The 15,053-nt window shown below is 42.3% G+C and overlaps 1 protein-coding gene across 4 annotated transcripts in view; it reads left to right on the top strand.

The window, feature by feature from the left end:
- Window positions 1-6,182: 6,182 nt before the first annotated feature.
- The window catches only part of TMTC1 (transmembrane O-mannosyltransferase targeting cadherins 1), a 287,777-nt gene continuing 278,906 nt past the window's right edge, over window positions 6,183-15,053 (top strand). For all 4 annotated transcript variants that reach the window (XM_061125206.1, XM_061125208.1, XM_061125205.1 and 1 more), the window contains exon 1: window positions 6,183-6,621. In XM_061125206.1, the coding sequence (XP_060981189.1) occupies window positions 6,320-6,621 (302 nt within the window). In that variant the 5' untranslated portion in view covers window positions 6,183-6,319. The remainder of the gene's footprint in view (window positions 6,622-15,053) is intronic.

The following is a 15,053-nucleotide window of genomic DNA, read 5'->3' as shown; positions in this document are numbered from 1 at the left end:
TTATTAGGCTGTCTGGCACCCAAAGCCCCCAGCAAAGATCCTCCTGTCAAGTAGGACATTCCAGGGACCTAAAAATTACCTCCTAGTAGCCCAGGGCAAAGGCTAGACTTCTCTCAAAAGTGAAAGTGAGGTCGCTCAGTCATGTCCGACTCTTTGAGACCCCTGTCCATGGGATTCTCCAGGCAAGAATACTGGAGTGGGTTGCCATTTCCTTCTCCAGGGGATCTTCCCAACCCAGGGATCAAACCTGGGTCTCCCACATTACAGGCAGACGCTTTATCCTCTGAGCCACCAGGGAAGCCTTCAAAGTAAGGTAAATTCCTCACTACACAAGTATAACGACCTCCCTGCCTCTGCCCATACTTATCACTGAAATTCAAAATGATAATACCAACAGTGGCCAATCTTATTTCATCTAAAAGTGTGCCAGAGTCAAACTCATACTAGTTCACAAAAACTGTTAAATATTTAGGAATTCTGTCAGCTAGTTGTTAAACACAGCCATTATACAAAGTTTAATTACATAAACGTATAACTGTTGGGTTGGCCAAAAAGTTCATTCAGGTTTTTAAACCCAAATGAACTTTTTAGCCAACCCAATATATAAATTGGGCTTCCCTGGTGGCACAGTGGTAAAAAATATGCCTGCAATTCAGGAGACGTGGGTTTTATCCCTGGGTCTGCAAGGACACCTGGAGAAGGAAATGGCAACCCACTCCATTATACTTGCCTGGGAAATCCCATGGATAGAGAAGCCTGGTGGTCTACAGACCAATGGGATCGCAAAAGTTAGACACAATTTAGTGACTAAAAGAACAACAACAAATATATAAATTAGATTAAACACAATGGTAATAAAATGTTCAAAACTCATCTTTTTCTAATTATTTTACTATATTATATTATTAATATGCTCTTGATCTACATCTAGTGTAACTATATGGTGAAAATTCTATAGAATCTCATATTACTATTCATCTCTTACTATCTCTGTGTGTAGTGATGTCCCGTTGGTAGCATGAAATTAACGATGACTAAAATATTTACACCATGAAATTGAGCAAATGCTAGGAATCAGACATTTTTGGGTACTGTTTGGTTTTGAGAAGCATCTTTCTGCTGATCCAACTCTTACTAGAGCTGTTAAAAAGTATTCTGTAGGTTGTAACAACATTGGGATAAATTTCTGATAAATTATTTCAAAACATAGTATTTCTAGAGCTGATGATTCTGATGGAATGATTTTTCTAAAAAATTAACTCTTCATACAAATGTTTAAGTCTGAATTAATTTTATGTTTCCTCTGACATTACCTGTAAATTGTGGAGGTTATACCAGAAACCAGAAATGACTAAAAAAAAAACGCTTTATTTTATGTTGGAGTATGGCTGATTAGGGGCTTCCCTGATGGCCCAGAAGGCAAAGAATCTGCCTACAATGCAGGAGACTGGGGTTTGATCCCTGGGTCAGGAAGATCCCCTGGAGAAGGGGATGGCAATCCACTCCAGCATTCCTGCCTGGAGAATTCCATGGACAGAGGACCCTGGCAGACTAGCCCAAGGGCTCACGAAGAGTCAGACATGACTGAACGACTAACACACACACACACACACACACACACACACACACACACGGCTGATCAACAATTTTGTGATAGTTTCAGGTGGACAGCAAAGGGACTCAGCCATGCATATTAAAAGTGACTTTTTGATTTGTAAATAATTAAAATGTGAAATGAAAATGTATGCAAGTAAAATTTCATTCATATGAAAAATTTTCTGTTGTATACAATAATCTTACATTTTAATTTCCATTTCTAATACTGAGGATATGTGGTTTGCAATGGTGTGGCAGTTTTAAACTAAAGGTTCTAGACTCTGAAGTCTAGTGAGTACTTCCTATGCTTTATTGCAATGTACATGTGTATGCTTTTGTCTTGTAGTAATTTGTTGACAAAATTTATTGCCTGAGAGACAGAAATTGCAAGATCACAGATACTTTTTTATATTCTTTAGTTTTAACTCTGCAGATGCCACAGTTGTATTGCAGGAATCGAAAGGAAAGCCAGTTTACATCCATGAGGAGCCCCTCCTGTCTCCTGGGGCCAGTCTGGAACCAGGTCTGGGAGTAGGCATTCCTCAGATCATTTGGCAACCCTGATCCCCCATTTGCCCTCCAGGTGCTAGGTCAGCTTCTTAGGGAGCATGTTGCCTGTGCTACCATAACCCAGGGGTAATGGGGAGCTATATTTCCATTTTCTTTTTTTCCTATTTTCTTCATTTTCTTCAAGAACAGAGGAAATAGTTAATAGGTAATAGTTAAATAAATTTACAGGTAATAGTTAAATAACTAGGCGACAAAATTTTTTGGATGTAAATTATGTTATCAGCTTTTTTCTTGAATTTTTATTTTGTAACATTGCATTTGTCCTGCCAACTACAGAATGTTGCTCACCACCCAGTTCTAGGAAAAGAAAAAAACATCAAGTCTTTAGCCACTGTAGTTGCTGACCTACAAATCACCTTGAAAGGAATTCAGGGTGAAGCTCAGGATGAGGCACTCTGTGTTCTGAGAAAACTGGCAGAACAGGTCTCAGAAAGTTGGATATTTTTAGGAGAACATTGAATAGACCAAGATTCTTGCATCTTCCCATACTTAGAAAAGCACTAAAATTATTGACTGAGATATCTGTTTCTTGTGACTAGCAGTAACCTTCTACAAAGATCTGTACTTGATTGCATATACTCCTTTTTTTAAATTGATGCCTTTTAATTTTTATTTACTTTTTGTAATTAACTTTTTGTTGGAGTTAGTTGATTTATGATGCTTTGTTAGTTTCTGCCATACAGCAAAGTGAATCAGTTAAAAATGCACATATATCCACTGTTTTTCAGATTCTATTCCCGTATAGTTCATTACAGAGTATGGAATAGAGTTCCCTGTACTATTCAGTAGGTTCCTAATAGTCATCTATTCTATATATAGTGGTGTGTATATCTCCATCCTAATCTCCCAATTAGCCTTCCCCCTACTTTCCTCTCTGGTAATTACAAGCTGGATTTCTACATTTCTGACTCAATTTCTCTTCTGCAAACAGGTTCATTTGTACCATTTCTTTAGATTTCATACATGTGATATCGCATGTGTCTTCTAGGTCTGACTTACTCCTTTGCACATACTCCTTTGCCAAAATCACGTGTATGTGGACTTCCTCCCCACCCCCCACCCTGCCCCCCGGCCCGTCTCCCACTCCACCTAATCTGAGCAGTTCCTCAGAACTATCTGGGAGGTTTTCTCTCTGGCTACAGTCCTCAGTAAGTTCCCAGATGAAACTAAAACCCGTAGCTCTCACATCGTGAGTTTTCGCTTCAGTCACCAGTTTCTTTATATCTGTGTTCCCAAACAGGGTGTAATGCGCAAAGCAGCACAATGGGCAGTCCTTTGAAATTTATTTTATTAAATTATCTACTTGTCTTTGATTTACTTTTAGTTGTTAGTTGTGTCCTATGTGTCCATGGTCTTTCAGAACTATGGTTCACTTTAACTTTCCTGAGTGACTTAATCTGTATGAGCCTTAGAGAAGCCCTTTGTAATAATTTATGTTTTAAATTGCTCTGAGTGGACAAAAGGTGTCTTAGAAGGTAGTATTGCTCTAATTATAAATCCTTTAAAAATAATCAGAGACTAAGTAATAAGAATTAACTTAATTTGCTTTGGGGCTTTTTCATTAGGCAAGATGAATACTTTACACCTTAAGAGAGAAGCAGAGGGATGACATGTCAGCATATCAGTGTAAACCTCCTCTCTGTGACATCAACACTTCCACAGTTTTTCGGTAACAAAATAGTATTGGATCAGGGAATGATGGGGCTGCTAAGGAACTGTTTACTTTTAAAATGTATTTACTTACTTGCTTGTCCTTGAGAAGACTTGAGGTATCTCATTATTTCAAAGTACATTAGACCCAAATTCATCATCTGAACTAAATAGAATGGAGATGACAGTCAACCTAGAGCAAACCTGGAGCAAAGACTGATGAAACTCTCTGTGCTCAGAAACCTGGAACCCCACTTACAGGTTTCCCTCTTTTCTCTGTTTTATTGTCTTTTTAGAGTTCAGTTTTGCCTTTCTTCATTTCTCTCCATTGTCATGGAGAATTATGGAAGTGTTTTCTTCTAAAAGAGAAAATAACTCCGAAGAGAAGGAGGTGGGCAGGCTGTACCTACTACAAGAGAGATTTAAGGGAGAAAAAACTTTATAAAAATCTACCATGAGAAGCACTCTTTGGCACTAAAATATTGTCTCAAGAAAGCCTTTATTAATTGTAGATAATGACTGACACATTGGTTTATTATAGCTACTATCATTTCAGTCAGCACAAGTTCACTGTCTTAGAAAGTTGTTAGAATTTTATGGTGTTGATCTTACATATCACCACAATCTGAGAAACTTTGGTCATCCAGCGCAGTACTTAGCATAATGTAGTACAACATAAACATTCACACATTTTAATTAAATTAATGGGCAGGCAAAGAAGAAAGACTGTAATGTGTCCTGTGGGGGAGATGGCAGACTCAGGTGTGTGTGGGGTCTGGATATGAAGGCTACCCAAGGGTTAAAAAGTCTTGATGCAAGGATGAACACACTTCTCAGTCACTAATTACCAAGTCACTAAAAAACAAAGTGAAATGGATAAAAACATCCTGACTTGGAATATGTCGTCTTAATTCATTGAGTTTTCAACTGCTCAGATGTAGCTTAACTTAAAAAAAAAAAAAAAAAGGTGTCCTAGAGTCACATAAGCTTTTAGTCAGTGCAAGAAGAATTTTTGCTTTTTTTCCCCCCTACTCTTCTTTCTTTCTAGATCATCAAAACTCCTAGGGATTTTGGAAGGATGAGAATAATACGGTGAATTTCGTATTTAAATTTCTCTATCTGGATGTGTCAAATTCCAAGTAACTTCAATATTACATAGCAATGAAAATTCACAAGGTCCATTGAAGAGTTCACAGATATTTCAAACATGGAGAAATTCTACTGAACTTCATCACAACGGTATACTTACTTATTAATATTTTATAATTAGCAATATTAAAAAAAAAAAAAAACCCGAAAACAACCTTTCAGAGAAACTGGAAGATGGGGAGCCAAAGCCAGAGGCCTTAAAGCAGTTTGGTTTTTGTTTTGAATCCTACTGACTTATCAGTAAGAGTTCAAATACACTCACAGAGTCGGAAGTAATAATGAGACCCAAGTGATCCACTCACATGGGGACAAAAAGTAATTTGCTTGGCATCTCCCGGATTGTTTTAAGAACCGCAGAAAAAAAAACAAACGAGGAGAAATGTTTCAGAAGCCAACTCGGCTCCCAAACCCAAACCCAAAGTCGAACCTGAGACTTTTTATAAAGGAGAGCAGAGCAATGGGCGGTAAAGGAAAACAGCCGGTGAACAACCCCGGGCAGGGCGGGCAGGAAGCCCACCTCAGGGAGACCCTCTCTCGGTTTTCAGAAAGACGTTTCGGAAGCTCCATTTCCCTGCGGTTTCCACCCCTGCCCCGAGGCTGCAACCGCGGGACGCGGGGCGGTGGGGACAGAAAGCCGGGGAAGCAGACAGCCGAGGCGGAGACGGGACAGGAGCGCGGAGCCGGATAAAGAGCGTGGCCCGGGGCCGCCGCTGTTGTCCGGGGTGCTGAAAAGCCGGGGACGTCCCGGGCGGCGGCGACAACTTGCCTCTCCCGGAGCGCGGGCGGGCGTTCCGGCTGCGCACCTGCTAAGCCCGTCCTGGCCCGGGGCCTGGAGGTGCCCGCCGGTGCGGTCCCCACAGCAGACCCTTAATGGGGAAATGGTGAGGGACGGAGGGCATCGCGGGCACAGCGGGAGGACCCCGGTGCTCCTTCCCCGCTGCTCCGGGCGGCCCCGCGCCGCGACCTCTCCACCTGCACGCGGACTCTGGCCGCCTCTTACCGCCGCGCCGGCGGGCGGAGCGCCAGACCAGCGGGGCACGGGCGGAGGGTGCGGGGCGTGGGGGGAAAGCGGCGCCGGTCCCGGGATTGGGGGGTGGAGGCGATGGCGAGCGGGGCATGCGCAGTGGGGCGGAGGAGGTGGCGATGGCCCGGGGAGGCGGGGGGACTGCTGTTTATCTGCAGCTGGGCCAACTCGGCGGCGCAGGCGGCGGCGGAGCGCGGGACGCCAGCGGCCGGTCCAGCTGCCGCCGGCCATGCCCGAGCCCATCTCCCGGCAGCTGCCGCGCACCGTCCGGGCCCCGGCCGGGGAGGATGCCAGACACCCGGGAGAGACCAGGACAGCGGCGGCGGCGCGATGGTGGTGACCAGCTCTGCCCGAGGCGGCGGCGGGGACCGCGCGCCCTCCCGGCGGCGGGACTGCGGACTCGCGCCGGCAGGAGCCGCGGCGCTGTTGGCCGGGGCGAGCTGCCTGTGCTACGGCCGCTCCCTGAGGGGCGAGTTCGTGCACGACGACGTGTGGGCGATCGTCAACAACCCCGACGTGCGGCCCGGAGCCCCGCTGCGCTGGGGCATCTTCTCCAACGATTTCTGGGGCAAGGGCATGGCCGAGAACACCAGCCACAAGTCTTACCGGCCGCTCTGCGTCCTCACCTTCAAGTGAGTCCAGCACCCTGGGCTCGCAGCCGCCGTTTCTCCTCACCCTCTACCCGGGCTGGGAGAAGTTGAGGGACCCGCTTGGGGGGCGCGTTTCTTTTCTTGCTGCTCCTTGCCCTCCACGCCTCCCTGCTCTCCAGGTTGCCCACGCCTCTCTGCTTGGTGGTCCTCGGCCCCGCTTCTCCGGGCTCCCGGGGCGGCTCGGAAGGCGCGGGCTGCGAGTTGGGATCGAGTTTCTGGAGAGTCTGCGCTCAGGGCGGGCTGGTCTCTGGGGCCAGGGCTGGACGGGCCGTGGAGCCGCCTGCGCACACCTCACTCCCGTGGGACTGTGGGCAAGTGAGACCAGCGCGCGCCCGACGGGGCGGTGGCTGTAGTGGTGAAGCTCCCAAGTTGAGCATTTTTCGGCGGCTCTTGGGCAGCTTTGCAGATGGGGAGTTAGCAGCCCTGAGATGCCGGGGCGTGGGGGTTTGGGGCGGAAAGGACCGCGGGCAGAAGCTCTCTCCTGACCTGCAGCCTTGACTGTTCCTGGAGCCTCTCGGATCTTTGGAAAGAGCTCCAGATTTAGACTTTAAAAGATGCAAAGCAAAGGAGGGCAGGAAAACGTGGGGTCTTCTGGGGATCCCGGCGTCCCAGTCGAAGTAGTTTTTCTTTTACAACCTCAGAGTCATGATTCAGCATTTCAAGTGTGAATGAGGTGCAAAGGGAGTCAGATTTCTGATGGATGGAGTATTTTCTTGAATTTAAAAAGAGGGCTAGCTTCAGATGGGAGGGGAGAAAGGCTGATTCCAGGGAGTGCTGGCTCGTGTGTCATGAGCTTGACTCAACCCATTATGATTTGGCTCAGTATTTAAGCTTATAATGTGCCGGACAAAACTGTTGACATAATTCTGGTTCAGTATCATCAGCGTTTTAAGCCTTCTCCAACGGGTGTAACATGAACCCGTCCTTATGGTACTGGTCATATGAGACAGGGTAGGCAGCTTGAAAAGCCTGCTCAGACCGGGAGGCCCAGGTCTCTTGACAGGTGGCTGATGACTTAGAAAAGGAAACCAGAGCGATTGGACTTAATTCTTCCACTGAAAGTTGAATGTTTTCAGGAGGGTAAGGAAATTCCACATTTGACTCTGAAGATTATTTTATAAACATCTATCCTATTGGAAAGTGGTCTTGTTTTTCAGTTGAAGGATAACCTCAGTTACTAAGTTGCTCATTCCTTTTTCCCCTAAATGTTTTTCAAAATGGCACGTTCTCAGGTAACACAATGTGTGTAAGCCAACCTGCCTTTTCATTTATTACAGAGAGAGTTGTTGGTTACTTTAAGGTGTGGAAGCTCACAGCAGGCGGTGTGCTGGGCTTATACTAGCCATTGGAGACTGCCTAGGTCCCTCCTTTGAATGTTCTTCATATACAAAGTGAAGTGAAGTGAAAGTCACTCAGTCCTATCCAACTCTTTGCGACCCCATGGACTGCACAGTCCATGGAATTCTCCAGGCCAGAATACTGGAGTGGTAGCCTTTCCCTTCTCCAGGGGATCTTCCCAACCCAGGGATTGAACCCAGGTCTCCCTCATTGCTGGCGGATTCTTTACCAGTTGAGCCACAAGGGAAGCCCATATACAAAGGTCAGGGTCAAATGCCTGTGCCCAGTGGTGGAGAGAGAAGAGTGTCTTCACTTCTTGGCTTTCTAAAAACTTTGTTTAAAATTCGTGCAGGAAAAAAAAAATAAAATTCATGCAGGAAGTGGCAGAGGCAGAAGACAGAAGAGGCGAGGAAAAGAGTAGACAGGGAGGCAAGACCATCGATGAACAGGAAAACAGGCATTGAGCAGAACAGGGGCTAAGGAGAAGAATTGACGGGGCAGAGGGCAACTTCACTTGTGATACTCACTGGTTAGAAAAAGCAGTCTGGTTGCTAAGATGCATTGCTCTTTGTGGAGTATATCCTACTGGCTGTGTAAGATACACTGTTTTTTTTTTTAAGATGATTGAGTTGCAAATCTAGAGTGCAACAGAGCACTAACTGGAAAGGAATAGTGCCTCCTCAGAAAGAGAAATTCACCTAATCTTTTTGTTCTCACAGGCATTGATTTGAAGAAGTTGTGGAGACTTTCTCATCACAGTCACCTGAGGTGCAACTGCGTGTTCTAGTGCAATAGTGTGAGGCTGGGCGTATATAAAGGATGATGTTAACAATGTTAGGCCCACACAACTCTGAAGATTGTTTGGAAGAAGGACAGAAAATCATGTTTATTAATTGTTTAGTGTGAATCAAGCATTGGCCTAGGAACTTTACATAGGTCATGTCTTTATGATTTTTAATTTAGGTAAGAGGGCTTCCCAGGAGGCTCAGTGGTAAAGAATCCACCTGCCAATGCAGGAGGCACAAGAGACTCGAGTTCGATCCCTGGGTCAGGGAGATGCCCTGGAGAAGGAAATAACAACCCACTCCAGTATTCTTGTCTGGGAAATCCCATGAGCAGAAGAGCCTGGCGGGCTACAGTCACATGAGATCACAAAGGGCTGGACAGGACTGAGCACAGAAGCACAATTGGTGCAAACACAAAGTGGCCTTTGAGATATGTGCAAACTATCTTACCTGTATCTTAACCTTTTTAAGCAAAAATTTTGAAAATTTAAAGCCATTTAATTCATAGCTAATTAATTAATATTGTAAGGACACCTAACATGAGATCTACCATCTGAACAAGTTTTTGAGAGCATAATATAGTATTTCAACTGTAGGTCCAATGTTGTGCAGCAACTCTAGCACTTATTCCTCTAGTATAATTGAAACTAGGTACCTGTCAAAGAGCAACTCTGGATGCTGCTCTCACCTCACCCTGCCCTTGGCAACCATCATCTTAGTATCTGTTCCTGTGAGTTTGACTATTTCAGGGACCTCACATAAGTGGACTCCTATGGTTGGCTTGTTTCATGTAGCATAATACTCTCCACGGTCTTCTGTGTTGTTGCACATTGCAGGATTTCCTCCTTTTTAAGGCTGGATAATATTACATCATGTGTATATATCACTTTTTCTTTATCCATTCATCGGATGATGGGCACTTGATTTGTTTTTTATCTTGATTATTGTAAATAATGCTGTAGTAAACACAGGAGTACATACATGTTTTCAGAGTCAAAATTTCAGTTCTTTTGGATATAGACCCAGAAGAAGGATTGCTGAATCATATAGTAATTGTATTTTTAATTTTTGAGGAACCTCTATCCTGTTTTCTGTAGTGGCTGTACCATTTTACTTTCTTACCAATAGTGTACAAACATTCCCAGTTCTTCACATCTTTGCTGATGCTTACCTTTTGTTTGTTTTCATAAAAACCAACCTAAGAGGAATGACGTGGTATCTCATTGTGGTTTTGATTTACATGATTAAAGCACAATTTGCCTGATTAGTGATGTTAAGCATCTTTCCCTCTACCTATTGGTCATTCGTATGTCTTCTTTGGAGAAATGTCTATTCAAGTTGTTCTTTGCCCATTTTTAAAATCAAGGTATTTAATTTCTTTTAAGTTGTAGAAATTCCTTATTTATTTTAGATATTAGCAAATTGATATTTGGTTTGCTAGATATTAGCAACATGTCTGATATTTGGTTTGCAAAAATTTTCTGCTATTCTGTAGGTTGTCTCTTCACTCTTGATTTGTTTCCTTTATTCTGCAAAGCTTCTTTAGTTTGATATAGTCCCACTTGTCTAATTTTTGCTTTTATTGTTTGTACTTTTGTTATCATATCTTAGAAACCATTGCCAAGCCTAACATCATGAAGTTTTTCCTCTGTATTTTTTTTATAGGAGTTTTATAGTTTCAGGTCTTATATTTACATTTTTACTATATTTTTGGGTTGATTTTTGTATATGTTGTAAGAGTCTAATTTGACTCATTTGTATGTGGTTAGCCAGTTTTCCCAATACCATTTATTGAAGACTATCCTTTCCCCATTGTATATTCTTGGAACCCTTGTCAAAGATCATTTGACCATATATACATGGGTTAATGTCTCTGTTCTTTCCATTGATTTGTAAGTCTGGTTTTACACCAGTACTGCACTGTTTTAATTATGGTAGCATTGGAGTATATTTTGAAGTCAGGAAGTGTGGCGCCTCCAGTTTTGTTCCTGTTTATCAAGATTTCTTTTTATATTCAGGATTTTTTGATTCAATATAAAATTTATGATTTTTTTCTTTTTCTGTAAAAAATGCCTTGGGATTTTGATAGGGATTACATTGAATCGATAATATATGGACATTTTAACAATATTAAGTCTTCCCATTTATGAACATAGCATGTCTTTCTATTCATTTGTGTCTTCTTTAATTTCTTCCATCAGTGATTTGTAGTTTTAAGTGTGTAAGTCTTTCATCTCTATGGTTAAATTTGCTGCTGCTACTCAGTGGCTCCAGCCATGTCCAGCTCTTTGTGATCCCATGGACTATAGCCCGCCAGGCTCCTCTGTCCGTGGAATTTTCCCTCCAATAATGCTGGAGTGGGTTTCCATGCCCTCCTCCAGGGGCTCTTCCTCCCGTGTCTCCTGCATTGCAGGCAGATTATTTACCGCTGAGGACACCCCTGTAGTTAATTTTATTCCTCAGAAGTTCATTCTTTTTGTTGCTATAGTAAGTGGGATTTTTTTTTCCCTTAATTTTGGATAGTTTATTATTGTGTGTGCTTAGTCGCTCAGTCGTGTTTGACTCTTTGTGACCCCATGGACTGTACTGTAGCTTGCCAGGCTCCTGTATCCATGGGGATTCTCCAGGCAAGAATAGTGGAGTGGGTTGCCATGCCCTTCTCCAGGAGGTTATTATTAGTGCATGGAAATACAGCTGGTATTTTATGCTGATTTTTGTATTCTGTAACTTTACTGAATTATATTAGTTCTGATAGATTTTTGGTAGCATCTTTAGGGTTGTCTATATATGAGATCATGTCATCTGTAAACAGAGATAATTTTATTTTTCCTTTCTTTTTTTATCATTAAATGATTTTATTTTATTTTTTTGGAATAAAAATAGTTTTATTTCTTTTTGTTCTTGTTAAAGAAGATATTAGCAGTATTTTTCATGAGAACTATGCTGTGCTTCATTATTTTTTAAAATCTTGATTGAATGCTTTGGAATGCAGTGATTTTAAGATGTAGTTTCAAGTTCAGTTTATTTGAATATTTGGCTTAAATAATCGCCTGAAAATTCAAGACACCTTATAAAAATGAAAGGAAAGGAAAGGGAAGTCGCTCAGTCATGCCCGACTCTTTGCGGCCCCGTGGACAGTAGCCTGCACCAAGCTCCTTCGTCCATGGGATTTTCTAGGCAAGAATACTGGAGTGGGTTGCCGTTTCCTTCTCCAGGGTATACTTCCTTTCTGATGTAGATCCCCTTTATTTCTTTTCCTTGCCTAAGTGCTCCACCTAGGACTTCCAGTTCTATGCTGAATAGAAATGACAGGAGTGGGCATTTATACCTTGTTCCTAATCTTAGAAGAAAAGTTTTCAGTTTTTTGCTGTTGACCATAATGTTTCCAGTTTTTGGGTATTGCAAATAAAGTTGCTACAAACATTTATTTGCAGAGTTTTATGTGAACAGAGTTTTTATTTCTCTAGGGTAAATATCAGGAGTACAATTGCTGGGTCATGTGGCAGTTACATGTTTAGTTTTTTTGAGAAACTGACAAACTGTTTTCCGTCTCATCCCATCAGCAGTGTATGTGTTATCCAGTTTCTCTGCTTCCTCACCAGTTTTTTTGTCACTGTTTTTTATTGTAGCCATTCTGGTAGGTGTGTAGTGACATGTCATTGTGTTTTTAATTGGCTCTGATGGCTAACTGATGGTGTTAAATATTTTTTCATAATATATTCTCTATATATCCTCTTTGTTAAAATTTCTTTTCATATTTCTGTCAATTTTCTAAATAAAGTTTTTTAATGTTGAGTTTTATGATTTCGTAATATATTCTAGATATAAATTCTTAGTCAGGATTTCCTTCTACTCTATAGTTTGTTTTTCCTTCATTTTCTTCATGAGTTTTTCCCCAGTGCAAATCTCAAACTGATTTATTTCATTAAAGGTAGTTTGTTACCTTCGAATAAGTGAATGAATGTCACACATACTGACAGATAGAAGTTCCCTTATAGTAAATGCTACATAAATTTATTTATAAAGAAATGTAATGCTTGTTATCATAAAGGTGCTTGCTTGTATAGAAATATATTAATACTAATCACAGTTTTTCTTATGTAAGAAATGGGTAGAAGTTGAAGTGGGGAAGTGGATTATTAGAGTGTCTACTTTGACCAGTTTGGGTCCAAGCACAATGGAAGATGAAAGCAGCTCCCCAAGATGCGGTGACTTTGTACTATATCAATTTAGCTAACTGGAACTTCATCTTAGAAATTTCTTTCCTGTGCTGTACTGGATTAGAGGCGGACAGGAGAAATTTGTTCGAGGTTTGGACAGTGTAAGTGAAATGACTGTGTTACCAAAAATGCAGTCCTGCTGCTCATTGGTAGAAAGCCAATACTTGAGAGACAAGGTTGGTCGAAAGGAAAGTTTGCTTTATTTTGGAGGCAGCAACTTGAAGAGAGGGTGGACCCATGTCCAAAGGCTGACTCTTCACTAACAAATATTGGGCAAGAGTTTCTAAAGGGGCATTTCAGGGGTGTATAGGTGGAGGGAGGTGGCTATTTGTAGAAATAGCACAGTCAGCTCTGATAGTCAGTCATCTTGAAATTGGTCATCACATGTCTGATCAGCTTCATTTTGATTGTTTGAAGTACAGTTGATCTTCATTTCCAGGTTGGTTTGTTCCCATTTCCTTGAGGCCCATTCTTGGAATCACGGCAGCTTCTGTCGTGGCTATAGTCTGGTCATCATGTAATTATCTTCTTCCACCTGGTGGGGGGTTTCAGTATCTGCAAAGGATATGGCTTAGAGTATTATCTATAGCCCTTGAGGAGGAACTAAAAGTCTTTGACTTGTTTGATGGCTATTTAGTCTTATTTGACTGCTTTCCTTTGTTTCTACATTCTCTCACCTCTCTGATTAAATTTATTTTTCAACTAAAGTTTTTCTACAGACAGAAGGCAGGCTGAGGACACTGGAGGTGGGGGTCTCTCCTGGGAACGTCCCACAGTGCCCTGCTGTTTCAGCCATGTCCTCACTCAGAAGGTGGGGGTAGGTCTTGGCGTGTCACAGCTCATGCTGGTTGTCCCAGACTTGCAGACTCACCTGCTCTGCCGTGCAGCAGAGCTGATTCCACAGCTCCTCCAGTGTTTTCCATATCTCCCGTAGCTACTTGAAATCCTGGTGCCCGTGTGTGGTCTGCTGTATGGAGACTGCTGGCCTGTTTGCAAGCCACCTCCCATCATTAAAGTTGGAGCCTAGGAGGCTGCAAGAAAGAGAAGTGTACTCTAGTTCTTTGTGGATTCCAGCCCCTTCTTCTTTCCCCTACTTCAGGTTCCATCCCTCCTCCTGAAATGCCTACCCTGCTGGCTTCCCACTTGTTACAGACACTGTAGCAGCAGCCCTGCATAGGCTATTAAATGAGTTTCTCTGGATTGTGAAAGGTCAAATCTCTGTAGCAAATTCCTTTAGCTGTATCATTCCTGGTGGTTCTGCTTCTCTGGTCAAACTTTAACTGATACAAATGATCATTCCTTTGTGTTGCTTGGAGTGAATGTAGAATTTTAATGAATTTCTGTCTCTAGTCAAATCTTCTATTGAGTCTTTCATAATCTCATTTCCAAGGGCACACAGGAATATTTTTGGACTGTTGTAGAGCAGAATCAAAACATCTGTGAAAACTTAATCTGCAGCAATAATCTTTTTTATTTTCTTTCTTTATCCTTCACTGGCCATGACCTGTTTTTAACACTGGAATCAGGAGAAGCACATGAAGTCACTTTGTAGACGCTGAACTGACCCAGAACCAAACCCTGTAATGCCCGCATTGAAAAATGGTCCTGATTGATTTAAAAGGTGCTCAGCTTTTTAACTCTCATGGAGAAGCAACTCCTGCTGAATTCTTGGCTGTGCCATTCCATATCGAGAAGCAAGGAGAAGCTTCCTTCAACAAGAAAGAACTGATTTTTCCATGACAGAGAAGGAGAAGGAAGGCAAATAAAAGACCTTGATCTCTTCCATGCTCAGGCTATTAGATCATAGTGTTCTACTAGTTTGCTGTAAAGTTTTATTTTATTGAATGCTTCTGATGGTAATATAAACCATATGAGTGAAAGTGGGTGGTTTAAATGTCAGAGTTAAAAAATAGAATATCTTAATATGTGCAGCTGTAAGGATTTTCAACATTTTAATATTTGGATCTTGAGACTTTTTTTTTTTCTTTTTTGCAGCACTTTGCAACTTTAAGGCACAAATGATATGCCAACCATGAAAGTCAGCTCTAGCCTCTCTGCCCACAACCTAAAA

This window comes from Dama dama, chromosome 22 (assembly GCF_033118175.1).
Source record: "Dama dama isolate Ldn47 chromosome 22, ASM3311817v1, whole genome shotgun sequence".
Classification (NCBI taxonomy): domain Eukaryota; kingdom Metazoa; phylum Chordata; class Mammalia; order Artiodactyla; family Cervidae; genus Dama; species Dama dama.
This window is presented reverse-complemented; position numbering and strand designations above follow the sequence as displayed.